This window comes from Saccostrea echinata, unplaced genomic scaffold (assembly GCF_033153115.1).
Source record: "Saccostrea echinata isolate AGI-Se365-2 ecotype Australia unplaced genomic scaffold, CSIRO_AGI_Sech_v1 ptg000008l, whole genome shotgun sequence".
In the NCBI taxonomy this organism is placed as follows: domain Eukaryota; kingdom Metazoa; phylum Mollusca; class Bivalvia; order Ostreida; family Ostreidae; genus Saccostrea; species Saccostrea echinata.
The window spans coordinates 1,758,249-1,784,630 of NW_026889757.1; the positions used below are offsets into that span (position 1 = coordinate 1,758,249).

Consider the following 26,382-nt stretch of genomic DNA (forward strand, 5'->3'; position numbering starts at 1 on the left):
TTTCTTTCCTTCTTATATTTGTACAGCTGGACGTGGAAATGGTAAACAATATCTAACAGGGACTATATTTTTACCAAAATAGCAGCGTAGAAAGATATAACATATTTTGCTATTCAAATTTACTACAGAATAAGGATTTTATGTAATATTTCTAAACAATCGGCGTATTAAGGGATGTTCTGAACTAAATAGAATTTTTATCAAAGGGTGTTAAGATTAAGAATACGTGTATATTGAATAAATATGATTTTACACTAAAACTAAAATCTTGTTAGATTTTGTAAGCAATCAATTTATGAACTCATTTGAGTGAAACATCAGTAAAAGCTAATCTCTCTCCCTTTATAAACGGTCAATGTTTTTGTTTTGATATTTGTTTGTATTTCTATCTAACATCTTAATTGTACCTGAAATTAATTAGGATTTAATATATATGAAAAATACCCCACTAAACGTTATAAGAGAGATCTTATAATGTATAGTGAGGTATTTTTGTTTGGAACGATTATTTTGGGGTTTTCACGATTTTTTCCTATGGTACACATGATGAATAAGTGTAATAAATATAATTTGTGAAAAAAAATGTCCAACAAGCCCCGGGGTTGAATATCGGGGGGGGGGGGGTCCTGTCCACAAGTACCTGTGAATATGATTAGCTGAACAAAAAATCCTTAAAGATAAGGAAAAAGATGGTGACCTTGACCTGAGCTTGTTACTAAATTAAGACGGTAAAATTTGATCGTACCAATAATATCACTTAAGTATATTGTCTCCTTGAATCTTTAGTTGTATGCCAGAAGGACATATGACAAAATTGTTTTTATTTACCACAAATTTATCTTCTAATGATAAAGGTGATTTTGTAACTACAAATTTATCTTCTAATGATAAAGGTGATTTTGTAACTTCAAATTTATCTTCTAATGATAAAGGTGATTTTGTAACTTCAAATTTATCTTCTAATGATAAAGGTGATTTTGTAACTACATATTTATCTTCTAATGATAAAAGTGATTTTGTAACTACAAATTTATCTTCCAATGATAAAGGTGATTTGTTAACTACACATTTATTCTCTAATGATAAAGGTGATGTAGTGATTTCATTAATGAATCCTAATTCACCTACTAATGCAAATGATAATTGTAGATTTTTTTTATTATTAGTGTTTACTAAGCAAATCGGAGCTTTCCTCCAATTTTGGAACCAATCATCCATCTTTGTATGCATGATATTAAAAAAAAATACTAGATAATTTTAAAAGAATTAAACATGAAATATGAAGATAACGAAAAGTAATCAAGCTCAAAAGTCCAATGAAACAATATAAATCGGGACAACCTTTATTCAGTCTTAATTCTATTTCGTAGATTTTGAAGAGGAGCTTTGTACCAAGATAATATTATAAATGTCAGCTTGAGTTAGGGCTTCAGGCAGTCGTTTATTTTATTTTTTAATCAATTAATTTATTCATTTATTTTATTTGTTTTGTTTTCCTTTTTTTTTTTGTTTTGTTTGTTTGTTTGTTTGTTTTTGTTGTTGTTGTTGTTTTTTGTTTTAACTGTTTGACAATTTGCAGTCTCTGCATCAAAATGAAAAGTGAATAAGTCAGACATTCTACATTCATGCCAAGGTTTCTCATTGAAGCCTGTTTCTGAGGATGTGTCTAGGCATATATAGCTAGCGGTATTTCAGTACTGTGTTATATTGTGCAGAGGCTTTCATCTTTCCGAAATAAGTAGATAAGAACAAATTATGTTTTATCTTATGGTAATCAAATTAACGAACATTTTACTCGTTATTTTTTACTGTAAGTATCAGGCTTGGGGGTAATGCTAAATGTAATGGTAATGCATTGCAATGCATTACTTGAACTCAAAGTAATGCTAGTAATGTGTAATGCCAAAATATTTGCATTACATGTAATGGTAATGTAATGCATTACTTCCTCAAATCCAGAGTAATGCTGGCATTACATAGCATTATTTTGTATATACGTGTACCTATTTTAAAATGGACATGGAAATTATTGTTTAGATTAAATAACTTTTTAAATGATAGAAATGAATGAAAAAAGTTAACTTGTTTAAATAAAATCTCTGTATCTATTTGCACTATTTACTACTACACTTTATATTCTGTTGAAAGTACAATTACCACACATATTAAATTTTCATACTTAATTTAGATAATATTTAATTTCATAGAATATTTAAAAGGGTTTTTAAGAAATTACTTTTAAAAAATAATTCCGGTTTGAGGTACACTAATTAATGTACACTGTAAACTGATAATTGCTATCTTTTGAATAGAGTATCATCAAAACACACAATGCCTCTATGGTTTAACAATTAAAACAAAGTATTGTTTTGAGAAGGGCTCAAAAACCAATCCCTTTCTCCCGACTATGTTTATAAAACATTAAAAGAGTTGGTCTAGTTTGAGCTGTCATGACGAATCCAAAAGGAATAGAAGACGAGCATTCTACTTTCAGCAGAGCAACAGGAACATGCTGTCAAACCCTTTTCTCAAGTTTGTCAGTGCATTTAATTTTTTTCATAAGGTACTAGATCTAAACAATCGATGTCTTATTGATTTAGATAGTTTTGGGGAGGGGATAAAGTTCCCCAAAATTTAAATTGCTTTATGAAATCAATAATCACACAAAAAGATTGAACTTCTTATGAATAATAAAAAGATATGTAAGTTATATACAGTGTAATAAATACAAGTACTTGAAATCTGTGTTTTAAATATCATATCTTTTAATTATGGATGTTAAATTTAAATTAACATTCTTCAAGTTTAGTTTTGAAGGGAGGTGCATGTTTACGAAAAGCACAAGTTTTGTATTTCTAATTTTTAAAACCCACAAAAGCAATCGTAATGGTAATGCATTACTTTACTAAAGTAATGGTAATGTAATGCATTACTTAAAGAAATTAGAGTAATGGTAATGGTAATTTAATGCCCAAATTGTTGAAGTAAAGGTAATGTAATGCATTACTTTACAATGCAATTCGCCCTAAGCCTGGTAAGTATGCTGTACAGGTACAAATACAGCATGTGAAGACAACAAAAATTGATCGATCTCAAAAATCTTCAAACAATATTAATATAAATCTATGAACGAGGCGTAAAACATGGACCCCCGAAAATTCCAGAGGTGGGATCAGGTGCCTAGGAGGAGTAAGCATCCCCTTCAGACCGGTCACACACGCCTGGAGTATTTTATGAGTATATGTCCTTGTTTCATTAGACTTAAGTAACGTTAACACTATAGGTTCAGAATACTCAGCGCCACATCAGCGATTTTTGAAGTGAAGGGGAAAATCACATTTGAGGGGGAAACTTATACTTCTGAAGTTTTCAGTAACACCCCCCCCCCCTCCCCCTGCTTTCAAATACTTTATACTTTCATTTTATATTAACTCTTATTTTGAACCAAACTCAAGGGAGCGACACTAGACAGCAGTATTAAACATGTTGTAGACTTTTCTCTCCCCTGTTTCAGTGACATGAAAGCTAATTTGATGTGGTTCGACGCACGGCATCAGTTAACAGCTAACCATTTATATAGCAAGTTTTGACATATAAACCATTATTTTACAGCAAGAATACATTATCATAGCGTGAATTTTCCTATTTAATGGAGAATGATAAACGAAATTCGTTTCTGTTGACACAGCAAACCATGATGGATGACTGTAATCTGTGAATGACTGCATCGTCTTCCAATAACATTGATCATCAATTAAGACAAATTGGCCGACAGTGCCTGCAAAATACAATACATCATTTCTACATGGACAAACAAAACCAAGCCTTTCATAACAAAAACCAGTTCTTTTAGGCACAGAAGTCCGAGTTCTCACAGAAAGATATTCTGGATTTCTGTCTTCTAACCTTAATGTGTTCAAAGCTTTGATCAAAGCGAGAGTGATTGGGGGTTTGCCTACAAATTGGCAAGCAACTTTTCAAATAAAGTTGATTTAATTTCCTAACTGACCAGTTAGCAATAATGACACAGGAATTTTGATGAATACGGATTTCAGGTCACTCCAGTGACTTATTGGTATCTGTTTTCGTCCGTCGTCGTGTGTCGTTCGTCGGTTGTAAGCTTTGAACAATTTCAGCTTCTTCTCATAAAGTACTAGTATTCCACCAATTTTTTTTCTATAGCATTTATACCTAAAGAGAAACGTGAAAAAGGTGAAGAAAACAGTGATCGATCTAAAAAAAAAAAAAAAAAGGAAAAAAGAAAAAAAAGACATCGACAAACAATACAAATCTGTGAACTGGGGATAAAACACAAACCCCTGGAAACTCCAGAGATTGGATCTGGGTGCCAAGGAGGCGTAATCATTTCCTGTACCGGTCACACTCGCTTTGAGCCTTATGTACTGATCAGGGAGATGGAACAATCTGTATTTAGTATACAATTGAAGGCCTAAAAGTTGGTTTGAAACATGTCGGCCAAAATTTGACCAAATGATAGGTTATATTTGCTTACAAGGTTATTATAACGACCATAGAATTTATGAAATGCTGACTTTTAATGAGGTTGTTGAAATTCCTGTTCAGCATCCTTATCTCTGAGTAGCCTGCCCCTATTTAAAAATTGATCGTACTCAGAGCATGCTCTTGAGTATGGAATAAGTTGGGAGACATAAACACCATGTGCAGGTGATAGCGGAATATTACTACATAAATAAGGAAAATGACAATGGAAAAGCTGAAGTCATCTCGTTTTTCGTACAGTTTGGTTGATAGTTGGCTTTATCAGTAAAACTTTTAAATCTGAGACAGATGTAGCACACTATGTGAAGTTTTTTTTATTTCAAGTTCACTTGGACTGAGTCAACATATGAATGGAAATAACTATTGTTCACTGTTGTCTTCTTCTCTTGTAGAAGTTTTTTTAAGCGGGGCTCTAATCTTTTTTTTTTTTTTTTTTTTTTTTTTTTTGAAAATCTTCTCTGCTCCTAGGCATCTATCAGGAAAATCAAGTTCATAGTTGTAATGAGCATTCATAACCTCTGTGTTAGGGGCTCTGGTGCTAGGGCAGGGCTCTATTGATCATGTAAGAAAAATTTTACTCTACTTTGAGATACTTAGTAAGTTTACCCCGTCCCTTGATTATTCACTTATCTGGCTCTCTTTGATAAGTTGTTCACTAGGATAATGTATAAAAAAAATTGTCATATTTGCAAACTATACTATGATCTCCATGACTTTACCTGACAGTAACTCATCAATTGTCAAACCGGAAATCACACTATGTACATACAATGTACAATTGGCCATTTTGTTAAATAAATAATCTCTAAGTCAATCTTTTAAAGTGCTTTAACACAAGAATCCGACTTGCGTGCTCTGCTTTTTTAAACCAAACATTCATTTTTATTTTGTTTCTTTATATAGAACATTCTTTCTTGTATTCTTATTCAATCAAATACTCTGTTGATTAAATTACATTCAAGGATTTCTTGATTAACAATTTGGCAAAGGAAAGTAAATCTCATTTGCATCACTTGTTACAATTTTGTACTCTGTTTACCTCCTAGATACCCAGTGACAGAGAAAAGGCAAATTCACTCAATTTATATTTATACATTTACATTTATATTATTGCATTTAGTTTGTTTGATTAATACTTAGGGGCAGAGGAGAAGATTTTCAAAGCATTGATGCAATTTTCCTATTTTATCAATAGAGTCCCACCCAAACACCAGAACCCATGAAATTCACAATTTTGGAAGAGGCATCCATGCCCATCGTAAATCATGGGTTTAGTTTGTTTGCTTAATACCAAGGAGCAGATTTCCAAGCATTAAATATCATTTTCAGTATATTATAATTAGAGCCCTACCCCCCGAAACCCTACCCAGGGCCATGAAATTCACAATCCTGGAAGAGGCACCCGGCATTCCTCATCATAACTATGTACTTAGATCATAAGCTTTATACCCAGGAGGAAAGAAGAAGATTTTTAAGAATTAATGCATTTTCAATATATAGTCCTTAGAGCCCCGCCCTTACACCAGAATCCCTGACCCAGGGGCCATGAAATTCACATTTTTGGAAGTAGCATTTATTCTCATCATAACTATGTACATAGTTCATTGGCTTTATACCCAGGAGCAGAGATGAAGATTTTCAAAGAATTAATGCATTTTCACTATATAATCATTAGAGCCCCATCCTAACACCAGAACCCCTGACCCAAGGGCCTTGAAATTCCCATTTTTGAAAAAAGCATCATTGCTTATCATAACTATGTACATAGATTATCGGCTTAATACCCAGGAGCAGAGGAGAAGATTTTCAAAGAATTAATGCCTTTTCACTATATAATCATTAGAGCGTCGCCCTTACACCAGAACCCTTGACCCAGGGGCAATGAAATTCAAATTTTTGAAAGAGGCACCATTGCCCATCATTACATTGTACATAGATCATCGGCTTAATACCCAGGAGCAAAGGAGAAGATTTTCAAAGAATAAATGCTTTTTCACTATATAATCATTAGAGCCCCGCCCTAACACTAGAATCACCAGAAATTCAAAATTTTTAGAAGAGGCACCCTTCCTCATATAACTATGCATTTAGTTTGGTTGTTTAATACCCAGGATTAGAGGAGAAGATTTTTTTAAAGACAAAATGCATTTTCACTATTTATTCAACAGAGCTCCGCCCCAGCACCATGCAGAACCCCTGAACTTGGGGCTATGAATTTCACAATTTTGGTAGAAGGCTCAATGCTTATTACAATCATGCCAACAGTTTGACTGGTTGGTGTCTAGGAGTAAAGAAGAAGATTTTTAAAGATTGCAGTGGCCATGAATTTCAAAAATTTTACTCCCCTTTGCCCATAGATGCTATATGCCAAAATTGATTGAAAATGATTGAGTGGTTCAAGAGAAGAAGTTGAAAATGTTTAAATGCTAACGCACAACGGACGACGCACGACAACGAAAATAGATAGCAATAAGTCACCTGAGTAAACTCAGGTGACCTAAACATATCGGTTCATAAAGGGGCACAATCTGTGCCCACCGAAATTTCCAACAGATGTTTGGAAGACCTGGTCTCCAAATTCATATAGATATATGGTCAACAAGGTTAGCTTTAAAAAAAAAAAGAAGAAAAAAAAAGCTGAGAGTCAGCCACTGTAGTACAGAAAGTTTCTTTCTTGTTTTGTGATGTTGTATGATTTGTGTTATTCATCATGTTGCGTTCCTTAAAAGTCATTGTAAACTAATTTAAATTCGCATAATCTTTTTTATATTTGTTGTAACATGATAATACTGTATATAATAAATAATAAAGTATAAAACATATTTTAGTTAGGCTGCATCGAGATCATTATGATGACCTCCAATTAATTTCTCTTGGGTGCGGGTATCAGAGAAATATCCCAATCATTGAACTTTGACGAATGTATACATTTTCATTTTTATTGTTAAATTCTATCAATGATATAGTTTATGATGCATAAAAGGAAGGTAGTCTTTGGGTTAGATTGTTTTAATTATAATTAAGGGGGCGACCCTCTGATAAGAAAGACAACTTTCCAAGTAAAAAATAGCAATATTACGCATAGTTTAGCTTGTCAGAGTTTAATTATCGAGACATGATTACTCAATGTGATCAAACTTAATTAACACATGATGGAAATATTACTTTCTGTACTTTTCTAATTGTTTTATTTGACAAAAAAAACAAACAAAAACAAAAAAAAACACATTTAAATCCAGTCTTAAGACCCTTACAAATTGAATAATGTATCAAGGATTAAATGTAGAATTTTTATAAGCATTACATTTTTTCCCAATGAAAAAATATTTATAAGAAGGATGACTCTTGCTAACAGATGCGTTCTTTTCTTACAACCACATATAACATTGTGATATTCTGACTTAGGAAGCAGCGCTTTATTATATTTTCTAATATGAATTTAATAGGTATGACTGACTAATGAAGAACTCTAGCATCCTCTTAATATCAGCTTCAGAGTTCTTGCGTGTAGAATCAGACTTTTTAAAAAACAATTTGTAAGTGACAAATCACAAGAAATGAAAATTTCGGAGTTCCATTTGTTGTCTATGATGTCAAAAAGCCTGGTTTTTAATTAATCTTGAGGAATGATTGCATAAAGTGTACAATTTTTAATGTTATTGAATTTTGTGATTCAAATTTTCTGAAAGTTCTGTTGATTTTTTGAGAATCAAGATTTGATAAATATCACTTATTGGGGGAAAAACCCTTGAGGCTTCATAGGAGTTATTACTTTTGCTAGGGATAAAGGTTGGGTCTTGATAGAATATAAATGTACGTCTTAACCTTCGATGCAATATTTTTAACTTCCCTGCTTTTCTACTGGCGAGGTTTTCAAGTCTTACTTACATGCCTAGTTTATCCCTGTTTAATGGCCAATATATTAATAATGCATTGGGCCATCAAAAAAAATCGGTTGGTTGCCCTCTACCGACCAACTGCCTAAAAATGGACGGACTCGAAACTTTTTTAATCTCCAGAAAGCAATTATTTTTATGCGTTCCGGAAAAAAAGATTTTGAAAATTCAGAATTGATATTGATTTTCTGGGGGGAAAAATTCTCACCTACAGTATATCTACGTACTGACCTAATTTTCTCATCCTGATTCGGGAGAGGGCAAACAAACATTATTTTAAATTTAGGTTTGAACAGTGATCTTAGGGTCCTAAACCTCAACCACCTCCATCAAAAAATATGCCTGGAATGATTTTTTTTAACTATTCAGATAAGAAAACACTTTGGTGATCCTAGACCACCCAACTTCTCTTGTTTTGGGGCAACATTTCTTCCTTATATCAGTCTATTTTGCATTTATATATAATTGTGACATGACCCGGTGAGTTTTCCTTTGAAGTTAGGCGTACAATATCTGCGATACAGAACACTTTTAGTGGGCGTTTCTTATGCAAATGAGCAGAAACTGTACTGTATCTGCAAAATATCAACGATACAGTACGGTTTATTTTTAGCGATGACGGAAAAGTGAATCTGTATCTTAAATGATATAGACATAAGAATTAATCAAATCGCATGATAGCGCTGTTATTATTTATTCAAAATCTGAGATGAATTAAGAATAGAATTTTACAACGTAAAGTTTCCAGTGGCGGATTAAAAAATTTTAGAAAGGAGGGAGTGGGGACAGTACACAAATGGTTTTCTTCGGAAAAAAAAATGTCCAAACTGGAAAATCGGGGGTTTCCTGGGGGTAGATTCATAATCAGGCCTGACACTATATACATGCGTGATCGCTTCGTGTTGATAAATTAAAAGTGTATACAAGTTTAACAAACATAATTTACGAAAGCCAAAAAGAAAAAAAACTCGAAAGGGGGGGGGGGGATACCGACGCGCGCGAGTGAGTGCTGGATCTGCCTTTGGTTCCTCTACATTTTGTTTCAAACATGAAGGTAATATTCCCCCTTTCTTATACCTGTTTATTTCAATTTGGAGCCAAAAAATTTTGTATACAAATGTATGACTACCGGTCGATGACATTGTCGGACATTTCTCTCAGAATACAACCCCAACCCCCAACCCCCCAACCCCCCGAAACATTCTACCCACTTCAGGACCTGTTTCTATACTCTACCCACTTCAGGATCTGTTTCTATACTCTACCCACTTCAGGTACAGTATAGAAACAGATCCTGAAGTGAGTAGAATATAGGAACAGGTCCTGAAGTGGGTAGAGTATAGAAACAGGTCCTGAAGTGGGTAGAGTATAGAAACAGATCCTGAAGTGGGTAGAGTATAGAAACAGATCCTGAAGTGGGTAGAGTATAGAAACAGGTCCTGAAGTGGGTAGAATGTTTCGGGGAGGTTGTATTCTGAGAGACATGTCCGACAATGTCATCGACCGGTAGTCATACATTTGAATACAAAATTTTTTGGCTCCAAATTGAAATAAACAGGTGTAAGAAAGGGGGCATATTACCTTCATGTTTAAAACAATATGTAGAGGAACCAAAGGCAGATCCAGCTCTCACTTCAAGGCCTGTTTCTATACTCTACCCACTTCAGGCTCTGTTTCTGTACTCTACCCATTTCAGGACCTGTTTCTATACTCTACCCACTTCAGGACCTGTTTCTGTACTCTACCCACTTCAGGATCTGTTTCTGTACTCTACCCACTTCAGGACCTGTTTCTATACTCTACCCACATCAGGACCTGTTTCTGTACTCTACCCACTTCAGGATCTGTTTTTATACTCTACCGACTGGACCTGTTTCTGTACTCTACCCACTTCAGGATCTGTTTCTATTTTCTACCCACTTCAGGACCTGTTTCTATACTCTACCCACTTCAGGACCTGTTTACTGTACTCTACCCACTTCAGGATCTGTTTCTATACTCTACCCACTTCAGGACCTGTTTCTGTACTCTACCCACTTCAGGATCTGTTTCTGTATTCTACCCACTTCAGGATCTGTTTCTATACTCTACCCACTTCAGGCCCTGTTTGTATACTCTACCCACTTCAGGACCTGTTTCTATTCTCTACCCACTTCAGGACCTGTTTCTATATTCTACTCACTTCAGGATCTGTTTCTATACTCTACCCACTTCAGGATCTGTTTCTAAACTTTACCCACTTCAGGATCTGTTTCTATACTCTACCCACTTCAGGACCTGTTTCTGTACTCTACCCACTTCAGGATCTGTTTCTATACTCTACCCACATGAGGATCTGTTTCTATACTCTACCCACTTCAGGACCTGTTTCTATACTCTACCCACTTCAGGATCTGTTTCTATACTCTACCCACTTCAGGATCTGTTTCTGTACTCTACCCACTTCAAGATCTGTTTCTGTACTCTACGCACTTCAAGATCTGTTTCTGTACTCTACCCACTTCAGGATTTGTTTCTATACTCTACCCACTTCAGGACCTGTTTCTGTACTCTACCCACTTCAGGATCTGTTTCTGTATTCTACCCACTTCAGGACCTGTTTCTGTACTCTACCCACTTCAGGACCTGTTTCTGTACTCTACCCATTTCAGGGCCTGTTTATGTACTCTACCCACTTCAGGATCTGTTTCTTTTCTCTACCCACTTCAGGACCTGTTTCTATACTCTACCCACTTCAGGACCTGTTTCTATACTCTACCCACTTCAGGATCTGTTTCTATACTCTACCCACTTCAGGATCTGTTTCTATACTCTACCCACTTCAAGATCTGTTTCTGTACTCTACCCACTTCAGGATCTGTTTCTATACTCTACCCACTTCAAGATCTGTTTCTGTACTCTACCCACTTCAGGATCTGTTTCTGTACTCTACCCACTTCAGGATCTGTTTCTTTTCTCTACCCACTTCAGGACCTGTTTCTATACTCTACCCACTTCAGGATCTGTTTCTATACTCTACCCACTTCAGGCCCTGTTTCTATACTCTACCCACTTCAGGACCTGTTTCCGTACTCTACCTTTTTCAGGACCTGTTTCTGTAATCTAACCTAAATATTTTTTGTCGTGCAATTCACTTCAGCGATCGGCCAATGAACAGAAACAGGAACGATTTCATCCATTTAGAGGTTCGTCCTTTTTTAATTTTGAGATGTTGTCAGTGATATAAGTTAATTGTTTGTTTTATAAGCCTAATCACTTCAATAATTGACTGAAACTGTTGCATGTATACATTTTATATCTGCTCGTTTCACTGTTTAATCTTAGAGGAACGAGTGCCTATTTTTCTTTTAGAATCATATGTTATAATGGGTGGAGAAGTCAATATAACACGAGGAAATTGGCCGCTACAGTGAATATTGAGACAAATGTTCTAAGGCTAGAATCCCCTCTATTATGAATGTTTACGTACGATGACACAAACATTAATCTTTTGGATGTCCAAGAATTTGTTTTGAATCGTTTTCATTTAGAAAAATAGTTTCCTTATACTACTTTAATTATTCAACGAATTAAAAAAAAAAGTAAATTAGCTGTGTTGAAGGATTTTTCTTTTCTTCATTTTACTTTGAAAAAGTTAGATCTGAATCAATACGAAACCTAAACCAGGCCGTCTTACTTCGCGCTTTCTCACGAACTCCTGTCACTCAAACTTTCCATTATGACTGTTAGTTCTTTGTTTGTTGGGAAACCAAAGCAGATAAAATGCTGAATTAGACACATAAAGGGGACAAGAGATTGTAATTACATTTCATCAATACTATGAGATTTTCATAAGGAAAATTAATTATCTGAAAGAATTAGGTCGCACTACGCATTTTAACAGGAAACTCAGGTGTGAAACTCCATATTGAGTGGACAAGACGACGGACAAAGTTTTCTATCTCTGTTTGTCATGCTACATAAGGGACACAAATGGAGAGAAAAAAATCTATATATGCTTCCAGAGTGTTCATTGTGATTGCTTGACCAGGAAATAAAGATGTACAAACAAACATATTTTTACATTATCAGTTATATTCTGTAATGTTCAATATTTATATTCATTTCTTACCTTTGTATTTCTGTACAATTTGAGAGAGAGAAAGAGAGAGAGAGCAATGAGGAATGTGAAAGATGTTTACATAGATGTCGCACATTCCTTGAATATTAAATAAAAAGCATTCTATATTTAACGCGTTAATTTGCCCATCAACAGGGATTTGGATTTTTTTTCTTTAATCTTGTTGCCGAACCATTGAATGTAGTGAGGATCAGGACAATTTTTAATGCACTTTTCTGTGATTCAGAATCGTCCAGATGATTCATAGATCAACTTATGGTAGTGTGTCAGATAAAATTATTATGGACACTAATTAATTTATACACTTTATACACTCTAAAAGTACAAAGGAAAGTACATGCCATATTAACAAGTTCATGTTGTAAACGTTTTTTTTTTTTCTGCACTACTGTGCATTGAATACCATGGACTATGTGAGATTAGGGCCTATACATGATGTCTTGGGTCCCTTCCTTGTTTTCGTTTCGTGACGAAAACCCATCACAAGCAAATCATTTAAAGCATTTTTCCGTAAATTGCTTCTCATCGCCAATATTCCCAACTGAGGCCAAAAAATGAAAGTTTATCGCCAGATGACACAGTCAGAGATTATTCAGACGATAACGCGAGGTGCGGCTTACACTACTCCTCATCGGAAATGAATGGAATATTCCCTTCCATTAAATAACTTTTCTCGTCTTTAGTACATCTTTTGCTGAAATGAATTCAATTTCTATTGCGACGAAAAGAATCTGATGTTGACCTCGACCGACCTCAATATGAACCTGAATAAGGCTTTTATTTTGAAGCTTTTAGTATACTCCATTTGTTGATTGCTTATAATAGGATATAATAGGATTCCGAGTTGGAGAAATTGCCTTCCGTATGTCCCCGCTCAGTTGTTAACATGCTTATATAATGAGTCCAATTAACTCATAAACGTCATTTTCCGTAATTGTTAACATAAGTTTGTCCCCTTGCGGACTTTCAGAAATTAAATCAGCAATCAAGCTAGAAAGAGAAAAAAATAAGTTCACGGGAAGGGTCATAATATCCTTGGAAGGATTTGTCCGAAAAAGGATTCCGTGTAATCCCTTTATGTGCTTACTTGTTCTTACGTTCATTCGTGTATTTTCTTGTTGTATATCACAAGGCAGTTTCAAAAATGCATTATCTTTATCTCTATTACATAGGCTTTAATTTAAAGGCAAGATGTCTACAGTCAAGCCTTGAAATTTTTTAAATTAATTACAAAATTAGTTAATTTAAAAAATGAAATGAAAATCGCCTTGATATGATGCGTCTTTCTAGCTATACTGGTAAGACACCAGAGAATTAATGTCGTCATCTGTTTATCCGTCTGTTAGCTGTTTGTTTTCTGCCAACTTTTTTTTCAAACCACGACTCTTCCGATATTTTCGGTCTGTTTTCAATGAAACTTGGGGGAGGGGGGATTTCTCTTTTTCCTCTAAAGGTATTTTAAACGCATATTGTAGTAATATTGATATGCAAGTGCCTCCCTGTGTTTCTGGGCTTTAAAATTTCCAAAACGCTTCTATTGCCGTAGACTGAAACAAAATTAAGTTTAATTTTGGAAATTTTTAAATTTTGCAAAATTAAATATAAAATAGTTCTCAACAATATTAAAGCGTTTGGGTCATTTAGGGTGAGATGTGCTATATTTATTGCAATAGCGAGTTTAAGCTGAACGCTATTCGTAAAAGGCAGAGATATATATTTTCCCGCCATATTACTCTACATTTTTTCGTTACCTGTGTGGTCCTATATAAGCCGTTCACTTTGTCATGGTTCGGTGTAATCAGTTTTCACCGGTGTGAACGGATGTATTCTACATAGCTATTGCACATGTAACTGCGTGCATCGTGTTTCTTTCACGGTAGAAAATTGATTGATTGTATATTGTTTAACGTCCCATTCGAGAATTGTTCATTCATATAGAAACGTCATCGTATGCCGGTGAAGAGCAGAACCATTGAGCAGTGAGGTTTCTTTATTGTGTACCAACGCCTAACGTGACACAGGACCTCCATTTTTTAGGTCTCACCGAAAGACACGTGACTTTCACTTCTAGTGCCCCGGGCGCTTTGCGAATGAACAGTAACTACATATGTTTACGTCTTAGGTTTGACGCGGCTTGGTGAACAAGAACCCAGGCCTCCCGATCACGAAGCGAGCGCCCTACTTGACCGTCCACGGCAGAAGGGAAAGTTACCGAAAAAAATTTACATCAGTTGCACAGGTGAATGTTATACCAAGCATCTTTCTTTACTCCTCATGCACTAAAATATAGAAAATTTCATCAAAACCAATCACATCAAAACGTACGCCTTTTCAACACTTTATACAACCATTCTTCACGACAAATTAAAGTCCAGACTTTTTGATATCATAGAAAGCTTTCTTTTTTCAATAAAAATGAAATCTCATATTTACATGGTCAAGTGCAAAATTATTTTGTTTAACAAACATTTTGATTGTAGACACAAGTTCTCCGAAGTTGATATAAAAGAGATGCATGAGTTTCTGATTGACAATATCTGTGTAGTTTTTTAAGTGGAGACCAGTAAGTCTTCCAAAAATCTGTTGGAATTACCATGGGTACTAATTCTGTCCCGTTATTAGCAAACCTATTTTTGTATTCATATGAAGTAGAATTTTTTTTCAAAAACTTTTACATGAAAAGAATAAGTTTCTTGCTGTAACCTTCAATTCGACATTTAGATACGTCGACGTATATATTCATTTTCACTCTTACGTTGATTTGATATATCACTTTGAACTAAAAATAAAAGACACTACAGAGTCTGACTCACCTGATTCATATTTGGATATTTACTAGAAAAAAAAAACATTATTTAGTGGCATCCTTACAACAAAACTTAATGATGAACATGATGACTTCAACTTCTCTTTCGTCAACGTCCCGTGTTTATGTACAGCAATATACCATTATCACCTGCATATGGAATTAATGACTCCCAATTCGATACGCAAGAGCAGGCTCTAGGTGCGAACAATTTAAAAACGAGGCAAGCTATTGACAAATATAATTTGATGATACAAGGTCTCGTTTAAAGTCAACATTTCGCAAATTCTATGGTCGATACAATGGCCTTGTTAGCAAATAAAATATATCGTTGAGTCCAATGTTGAATGATGTTTTCCATACAGATTGTTGGGCCATTACTTTCACATCGAATTGTCTACGGAATTTTTCCGTTTTTACGATCATGACCTGACAAGGAGCACACGTGGGGGGGGGGGGGACCAGTCGACAGGGGATGCTTACTCCTCCATGGCGCCTGATCATCCTATCTTTAGCGTTTTTAACGGTCCGTGTTCGCTCTGCTCACAATTTTGTTTTTCCAATGAACTTATTCAGAAGTGAAAAAAGATTTAGATAGACTACACGATCAGCATGTACTGGTCCCAGCTGATAAAGCAGGTAACAACATTATGTTTTTGTTTATAAGGCTCATTATTTTAATTGTATTTTAGAGGAACTGGGATTTAATTCTACAAGTGGTAATGGAACTTATACCCATAGCTCCCTTTCTAAGGAGGAAATTCTTCAAAATCATATATCAGATTTGAATATTTTTAATATTCCCAACAACCAAAATGAATTTGAATTACCATATCCATATTGGATTCATAATTTCATTTAAAAAAATCCTTACAAACAAAGATACATAGGGTTCCAGTTCTATCAAGCCTCTTTCTTTACTCCTCACTAAAATATTAACAGCAGTGAAGGAGAACTTCAAGCTAGAGTACTGTGCAACAATATATTCGAGAATTTGTGTATTTGGATACTAAAAAATTCTAAGGAACTTTTGGAAAATTTGAAATCACAAAATTTTACCAAAATCAATAACATAAAAACTTACGACTTTTCAACTCCTTATACAACCATTCTCCACGATAAATTAAAAAATGTATCATCTGACTGCACATTTAGTTTAGTGAATTAAGTATCTGACGATAGTCTCTAGTCCCTGAGGAAATATTTTCAGTTAAGGCCATGGATATTAAAATATTTGTTAAAGAAATTTGTTAAACAGCATTTTTTTATTAATAATATTGCTTATCACATATTCAAGGCTGTAACTAGCCCCCTGCCCCCCCCCCCTTCTAAATCCGCCAGTGCATGAGAAAGAGAAATCTCTTGCTCCGGCCTTCAACTCGACATTTAGATATATCAACGACGTTTTATCAATTAACAATATAATAGTTATTTCCATTTATATGTCGACATGATATATCCCAGTGAGCCTGAAATAAAAGATACCACAAAGTCTGACACATCTGATTCATATTTGGATATATTTTACTAGAAAAAGAGGTTAATGGTAATTTAACAACAACGTGATGACTTCCCTTGCTTATACAGCAATATACCCTTCTCAGCTACATATGGGGTGTGTATCTCTCAGTTGATTCGATACGCAAGAGCATGCTCTACGTATGAACAATTTCTAAAACGAGGTAAGTTATTGACAAACAAGTTAATATTCGAACAAAAATATCAACAGTCTCGTTTAAAGTCATCATTTCGTAAGTTCTGTGGTCGATACAATGACCTTGTTAGCAAATACAATCTATCATTAAGTCATATGCTGACTGACGTTTTTCATACTAAGTGTTAGGCCATTATTTACACACTGAATTGTCGACGGATTTTCCCGATCATGACAAGGAGCACACGGCGGGTGTGACCGTGCAGCAGGGGATGCTCACTCCTTCATGGCACCTGATCCCACCTCTGATGTTTTTGGAGGTCCTTGGTTGCTCTGCTCCCTATTTGTATTGTTTTAATGGACTTTGAGCTTGAATACTGTTCGTTATCTCCATATACTGTTCGTTATCTTTATTTATTATACCTCTACTGATTTTTATAACATTAGATCGTTAGATGTGACTAATTCCCTTAGAAAACATTATGAATGGACTATCCCTGTGTGTTAGTCAAATGAGCTAATCCCTGCTTCGGAAGCTAATTCACGGTTATCCGCAATCCTCTAGATTTTACTTTTACATTGGTATGATATGCGAATGGACTAATCCCCGTGTGTTAGTTCAGTGAGCTAAACCCTGCTTTGAAATCACGCTATCTGAATCCTCTAAATCTTACGTTTGTATCGGTATAATAAAACAGTTAAAAGTATATCATTGCGGGAGTAAGCAAGATTCCAGTTCCCCTCGACCAGGACTATTTCCCTCGGCTTCGCCTCGGGAAATAGTCCTGGCCTTGGGGAACTGGAATCTTGCTAACTCCCTCAATGATATACTTTAACTGTATAATATCACTCAACCTTATTTCTTCGTCAACTGATGGTATTGGTAAATATAGAATTACATTACACAGCAAAGATAGTGTAGTTGGTTGATTTGTAGTTTGTTTACTTAAATACATTTCCTCGAATCATTGTTCAACTTAAGTACAATTATGTTATTTGAACGAAACAAATTGACACGAACTAATTTTTAGCCCAAAGAGAGATAACTCCAATATATTGTAATGGACACGTATGGTGACAGATGCAGATGACGAGAAAAAGTTTCCTAAGTTTGTTTTTCACCTTTGCAGTTACTGGTTTTATAGGTAATGAAAGTTAATTGGAAATTATAGAAGGCAGTTCAATAGTACTGACGATCATTAATCGAAAGCGCAGCAAATCATAGAAATAGTTCAAACTTGTATTGATGTAAAAATATATCTGAATATAAGCCGGTAGCAAACCCTCTCTCCCTGTTGGCGAAATGAATTAATAGGTCGCAAATAATATTTTATATACATTTTGACCACTCTGATACTAAGCTATTTTGAAAGACAAAGATATTTTTAATCAGTAGTGTGTAAACAGGAACTGCAATGAACAGTGTCGTAAGTACATAAACTTAGTAACCCCCCCCCCCTTTCAATCATATCAATCAGAGATCGACTCTAAGTTCAACAAACTGCTGCGTGATTTTGTTAAAATGATAAACATGACAGTTGTATCTAGATACACTCCTAAAAAAAACTACATAGTTGACAAATATTTAGACTAGAGATATCACTTCTTGACAATCTTGAATCTTTACATTGTAGTATGGAAAGGAGGAATGAGTTCATATACATTGAAAATTCATAAATATATATATAATGAAAAACATATGGCTGGACCAGGAATCGAACCCGGGATCCCTGCATTACTAGTCAGATGCTCTAACCACTGAGCTATCCAGGCCGATGTCCTCAGTCCAGCCTAAATTCCTACATTCCTCCCTCCTTAAATAGTCTTCGCCCCTGAAGACACAACACAAGTTCACGCTGTCAGGACTTAACATTAATTACATATACATATTATATTGCCTGAACAAGGTCCATGTAGGCCACTGCACCATCTGTAGTATGGAAAGGAGGAATGAGTTAATATACATTGAAAATTCAGAAATATATATATAATGAAAAACATATGGCTGGACCGGGAATCAAACCCGGGACCCCTGCATTACTAGTCAGGTGCTCTAACCACTAAGCTATCCAGGCGATGTCCTCAGTCCAGCCTAAATTCCTACACATTATGTACAATACATTTGTGTTTTGCAGCATGCAGCTCAGATGTTAAGTTAGCCACTGTCCCAGACATTAATCTGTTGTACACCTCTGAGAACCTTTTCATGCAAATAGTGGAACCAGAAGAAATAAGCTACATCTACAAAATTAAACCAGCCAAAAACTTTGGTGGAGAATTTGTAAGTATTTTAAATGTAACTTTTTTGTTTTTGTTTTGTTTTTAATGAGAGTTTATAAACAATTAGAGCACATCGTAATTCACATAAACTGTTGTTGAAGCTAACAAATGATTTGTACATCAGTAGTTCTATCAAATTGCTATAACCTTGGACCAGTTTCACCATGTTCATAAAGCCAGAATTAATTGAAAGTTGAAAGAATGATTTAAAGTTTCTTTGGTGTTAATGGGGTGATACTCAAATTGGCACGATATGTTATTATGTAGCATGATATAAATACTTGTATGCATAATCAGTGAAATCAATGATTTTGTGTTTATTCAAGGAAAAAGTTTACCATCACATACCCCTTGTTGTTGCTGATCCTTACAATGGCTGTAGTAAATTGGCCAATCAGAGACAAGTTGATGGAGCAGTGGTGCTAATACAGAGAGGGTAAGAGCATTAATGGTTGACTGATGTACAGTATGATTTTAAAGTCTTAGTACAATTCCTGAATGGGAACTTCACGTCATGGGATGATAATTTCAATAGAGATCAAAAAAGGAGCATATACTAACTTTGACATACAGTAAAACCTCATTATGTCAAACCAGTTGGACTGAGAATAAAACTTTGGAGATATATAATGCTTTGATCACGATAACGAGGTTAAAATGGTTTCAAGAAAGACCATATATCATAAGGGAAAAAAGCATCACAATATATCATGATATTTCAGAAAAATATTGCAAATTTTTCTTATGGTCTTTAGTACTTTGTAAAACCAAGATTAAAGTGAAATAAATATTTGAAGTTTTCTCTATAATAACGAAAAAAGACATCTGATTTTCTTAAGGTTTTAAGATCAAAACATGCATATTATGTACTTGCTTCCAGAAGTATAAAAAAATTGATTTCATTTTATGTTTCCATGTATCATATTGACTCCTTCTGCATCACTATACATCAGTGCATTGTTACACCCCATATTCAAGATATCGAAGTTCCAGATAACAAAGTTCAACTGTAATTTGTAAATTAATTTTACAGAATCAAAAAGCATAGATGGTCTAAAAATCAACTTATTTCACTATTTGTGTATATAATTACAGTTGTAAATCAGTCCCTAAAATGATTGCAGTGACTGTTCTTTTGTAACCAAAACAATCAATGCCGAGAATTCCGGGGCTGTGGCAGTATTAATCACCGATAACGATGCTGAGAATGACGAAGCACAAATACAGATGGTACAGGATGGCACGGAAAGAGAGGTCCACATCCCTAGTCTCTTCTTACTGGGCAAGGATGGGTAGGTGATTCTGTACTTACTATCACCTGATCAGACTAATTTCAGTAATCAATTTGAAGATGAAAGTCAGTAATTTTTCTCAAATTCTGCAATTTTATGTCCCTTTTTTTTAATGTTTCTTCAGGGATTTATCAATGGAATTTTAACTACTGGTTTGGAAAAAAAGTTTAAAATTTCCATTTTTGTGATGAAGAATTTCCTTATTTAACATATCGTACATTTGAAAAGGGGGGGGGGGGGGGGGAGGCATCACCCAGCTGCTATAGTATATTCAGACCTCAAGTGCTAATGTTGAGCAATCATTCTTATATTTCCCTCTTTACATGAAAAGGGTAGTCAAATAAAATAACTAGATAAATCACTGTACTTGAAGGTTTTATCCAATGACTTAAAAATATTAACAAGTAAAGGTATTTTTAAAATTAAAATTAAATTTAATAAAAAATTAAATTAAATTTTTAAATATTCTGAAAGCTCAAGTGAGCTTTTCTGATCACCTGTTGTTCATCGTCCGTCCGTATGTCTAGCTGTCTGTCTGTCGGTCCGTCTGTAAACTTTTCACATTTTCAACTTCTTCTCAAGAACCACTGAGTCAATTTTAACCAAAGTTGGTACAGAGCATCCTTGGGTGAAGGGGAGTTTAAATTGTTAAAATGAAGGGCAAACCCCTGGGGATAGGGCAGGGCCACAATAGGGAATCAAAGTTTTACATTGAAATACATAGGCAAAATCTTTTAAAATCTTCTTCTCAAGAACCAGTGGACCAGAAAAGCTGAAACTTATATGGAAGCATCCTTGGGTAGTGTAGATTCTAAATTGTTCAAATCAGGGCCCCCGGGGGTAGGACAGGGCAGCAATAAGTATTACAAGGGGGGGTCTGGTGAAGAACAGCAGGGCCAAAGTAACTCAGGTGAGCGTTGTGGTCCATGGGCCTCTTGTTTTCATTTACATTTATATTTTTTTTATTGATTAACTTTAAGTGTTTACTTGATATGTTTTATCAGGTATTTATATTCTTAAACAAATTTTCCATTTTTAGCTCACTTGAGCTGAAAGCTGAAATGAGCTTTTTTGATCACATTTAATCATATTGTCGGGCTTCCATATGTTTATCTGTGTTTGTCTGTCTCTTCAACAGTCTGTAAACTTTTAACATTTTTTACTTCTTCTCAAGGACCACTGGGTCAGTTTCAACCGAATTTGCCACAAAACACCCTTGGACGAATGGAATTCAAGTTTGTTTAAGTGAACAGCATGCCCTTTTTTCAAGGGGAGAAAATTAAGAATTGGTGAACTTTTAAAAATTTTCTAAAGAACCACTTGGCCAGAAAAGATGAAAAGTACATGAAACCTTCCTGGCATAGTGTAGATTTAAATTTGTTCAAATCATGGCCCAGGGGGTAGGGTGGGGCTACAAAATGAGATCAGAGTTTGACATGGGAATGTATAGAGCAAATTCTATAAAAATCTTCTGATGATGAATTGCAGGGCCATGATTAGTTATTTTGATATGGAAGCATCCTCAGGTAGAGTAGATTCAAGTTTGACCAAATCATTGCCTCCAGGGGTCGGGTGGGGCCACAAGGGCAATCAAAGTTTTACATAGAAAGACATAGGAAAAATCTTTAAAAATCTTCTCAAGAGAAACAAAGTCATGATTAATCATATTTATATGGAAGCATCCTCAGGTAGTGAAGATTCGAGTTCAAATCATGACCCCCCCCCCCCCCCCTCCTTCCACACACACACATAGGAAAAATCTTTTCAAGAACAGAAAAGCCACAAAAGTCATATTTATATGGAAGCATCCTCAGGTAGTGTAGATACTCTATTTTGTTCACATCATTTTACTTAGGAATCTTCATGTAAAGAAAAATCTTTAAAAGTCTTCAAAAATCTTCTCAAGAACAGCAAAGCCATGAATAGTCATTTAATCAGTATATGGAAGCATCTTCAGTTAATGTAGATTCAAGTTTGTTCAAATGATGACCCACTGGGGTAGTGTGGGGCAAAAATATATCATCAAAGTTTTACATAAAAATAGAGGGAAAAGAATCTGCTGGTGAAGAACAGAAGGGCCATAGTTACTCAGGTAAATGTTGTGGCCCACAAGCCTCTTGTATTTGGTTGGTACATGATTAAAGCCACACTGTTTTAAGTGTGATTTGTCTGTTTTTAGGCACGATTACCAAGGCCACACTGTATCAAGTGCTTGTTGCCTTTTTATAGGAACATAATTAAGGTCACACTGTTTTAAGTGTGAGTTGTCTGTTTGTAAGTATATGATTAAGGCCATATTGTATTAAGTGTATGAGTTGTCTATTTGTAGCTACATGATTAAAGCCACTCTGGAGAAGTACAGAATGGATGGAGCCATCGTTAACATTCCATTCAACATAACAGGGATGCCCCTTATGATGAATCAACAACCCCCCTGGACACTATGGTGATAATAGTCCCAGTCAAATAAGACAGTCCTCAATTACCCTTATTTTCTTACTGAGCAGAATAATCAAGTTTTCTCTCTTCCTTATGTGACATTGATCTGTGATAAAGCTGTTCAACCTGCTTTCACTGCTAGTTAGCTCTACTGATCAGAGACCAGAAGAGCTTATGCGATAGTAAGGTGTCCGTCGTCCGTCCGTCTGTCTGTTTGTCTGTCTGTCTGCCCGTCTGTCTGTAAACAATTTTTCAAAATGCTACTCCTCCTACAGTTTTGGTCTGATTTCAATATAGCTTAGCACACAAGTAGACTACACTGAGATACACAATTTGGTGCATCGGTTTTTGATTTCAATGAACGGTGTTGCCATGGTTACTAAAAATAGAAATTTCTGTGAAGTTCCTTTAAAACGCTACTCCTCCTACAGTTTCGGTCTGATTTCAATATAACTTGACACACAAGTAGACTACACTGAGATACATAATTTAGTGCATCAGTTTTTGATTTCGATGAATGATGTTGCCATGGTTACTGAAAATAGAAATTTCTGTGAAATTCCTTTAAAATGTTACTCCTCCTACAGTTTTGGTCTTATTTCAATTTAACTTGGCACACAAGTAGACTACACTAAGATACATAATTTAGTGCATCGGTTTTTGATTTTGATGAACGATGTTGCCATGGTTACTAAAAATAGAAATTTCTGTGAAGTTCCTTTAAAACGTTTCTCCTCCTACAGTTTTGGTCTGATTTCATTATAACTTGGCACACAAGTAGACTACACTAAGATACATAATTTAGTGCATCGGTTTTTGATTTCAATGAATGGTGTTGCTATGGTTACTAAAAATAGAAATTTCTGTGAAATTTCTTTAAAAGGCTACTCCTCCTTCAGTTTTGGTCTGATTTCAGTATAACTTGGCGCACAAGTAGACTACATTAAGATACATTATTCTATTTATTGCTGCTTGTTGCAAAGTTTCAAATCCAAGTGCTACTTTTCCTTTGTTATATGTACCGGTACAGACCAGTAGAGCTACAGTCTCGTCAGAGACTTCTGGTTTTATGTTGCAATATAATGTAGTTGATTGTGAAATACATTAGAAATAAGTATTACAGTAAAACTTGTTTAGTACGTACACGGATATAGTGAATTTACAGATATAGCAAAGTTTTTTTGCAATCCCTGGAAAAATTCTTTACAATTTCTTATAAAATTTTACAGATATAACAAACTTGGATATAGTGAATTTACGGTTATAGCGAACTGATTAGGGATGTGCTTTTATCGGTATACCTGTATATCGTGATTTTTAATTGCGTGATACGTATTGTGATACGGAGAGTAAAATATCGGTATTTAGGTACATAGTTATAAATTACAGAAATTATTCATTTATTTGTTCATTCTTTCAAATTACAATGAAAGGAAGTGTAAAAAATGTTGAAACCTCCAAAATTGCTTCATATTATGTAAATTAAAAAAATGAAAAAAAGTGAAGTTATATTTTCCAGCATATTTTCGGAAAAATTAAGAATATTCATAAAAAATCATTTCAAAAATTGCTTGTTAAAATATCATGATATTATTGTGATATTTTGGGAAAAAATCGTGATATATCGCGATACGAAATTTTTGGCGATACCCATCCCTAGAACTGATTTTGTGTCCCATAGAAGTTAGAAGTAATGACATTTACATCTTAGCAAATTCTAAAAGATTTTATTTTTTAAAATAGTGATCTGACATTAATTTTGCAAGAATTTATATTGAAACTCAATTTATCTGAAAACTTTCAACTTCAAAATAAATTTTGTATTTTATACTTCCTTAAATACATTTGGTAGTCATACTTGCATGAATAAAATCTATATTGTGAATTCGCTATGTCTACTTTTATAATAAATTTGTTATACAGATATAATGAATTACGGATATTAGAAATTAAATTTGTAGGTCAACAAACTTCGCTATAACCGAGTTTTACTGTAGTATCAATTACACACACACTTTATATATTTATAAAATCTGGACAATGTCCACAAACTCTTGTGTCTTTTATCAAGCCAATTTTTTTGATGCAGCATTATGTGAAATGCAAAAAAGAAATCAGGAAATTTTTTAAGTGATTAGGATCCATTGGTATGTGGTGTACATGTTTTATTTTACACGTCCATCTTTAAAACTTTTCTATGTAAAGCCTGAAATGTTTTTGTGATCTGACAGATGTATGAGTTCATGTTGGTTGTGAGATTTATAGGTGTGTTTAAACCCATAATGAATGGATTAATGATTTCAGATTCATTATTGAATGAAGTGAAACAAAACATTCAACATCTTCTTGTATACTATGTAACATTAATCCAGTATGAAAAAGGTCTATATTGCTCAATTGGATAAAATTGAAAAAGGAAACATTGTATAGAGGTCCATACTGCTTTATACAAGTATTTTTTATAAGAAAGAGACCCAGAAGAATTTTATTTTATAAACAAATTAATATATGGAAGTACATATCGTTGCAATTTTATTTTTATTTCTTAAATTATTATTAATCCTTATCTACATTTCCTCAAGAATGTAACTTAGTTTTTACAGAGCAAATTGTGTTTAGTTGAGTGTTAATCCAATGCTTTTTATTTGCAGTCGGAAACTTGTTACTAAAGTGAAGTTGTAAAGATGATTACCTTTTTTTTTAATTTTTGCATTTGTATGAATCAGTGTAGTATTTTTAAGGAAAAAGATTAATTCCTAGTTAGAATACATGCTACACTTGTATATATACATGTATATACTGTAGGAAAACAATCATTTTTTTATTGATACCGTTTGTCTTTCATTCCATGAAAATAAATGTGAAACTATGCAAGGACATGTAAACTACTGATTTTCATAGTTTTAGAATTTTTATTTACAAGACATATACATGTATGTATTACATGTAGATATCATAGAAGATGGCTATCTACATGTACCTTCAGAAATACTTTCCGTTTGATTAATTACTTTTTATTACCAGTACATGTATATCTGAATAATAATTATGGTATGTCCAATACTGTCACAATATCAATGACATGTGCAATGTTCATTTTAAAAGAAAAAGAAATATTTTTTCTTGTGTGAAATAGGAAGTGTAAAAAGAAAAACATTCATAATGCATTTATATTGAATTCTCAATGTTCCTGACATAAATTGTTGAAGTTTTCAGAAACATAAGTAACGGTGGTGGCAGTACCATTATCAATGGGTTTATTCACTAATTTATGTTGGAAATACACAATATATTATTTTTTAGATCCTCTTGAAATTATTGTGTACTTTTCTTGAGTCACTAGATGAATGCACATTTGGGAAGCATCCTAGCTT

At 34.3% G+C, this 26,382-nt stretch overlaps 1 protein-coding gene across 1 annotated transcript; it reads left to right on the forward strand.

The window, feature by feature from the left end:
• Positions 1 to 18,050: 18,050 nt before the first annotated feature.
• LOC133180918 (protease-associated domain-containing protein 1-like) lies at positions 18,051 to 24,486 on the forward strand. Its single transcript, XM_061315371.1, has 5 exons — positions 18,051 to 18,142; positions 19,133 to 19,278; positions 19,604 to 19,713; positions 20,402 to 20,569; positions 22,899 to 24,486. Exons 1-5 carry the CDS (start codon positions 18,079 to 18,081, stop codon positions 23,017 to 23,019), a joined length of 609 nt encoding a protein of 202 aa, XP_061171355.1. The 5' UTR covers positions 18,051 to 18,078; the 3' UTR covers positions 23,020 to 24,486.
• Positions 24,487 to 26,382: the final 1,896 nt, after the last annotated feature.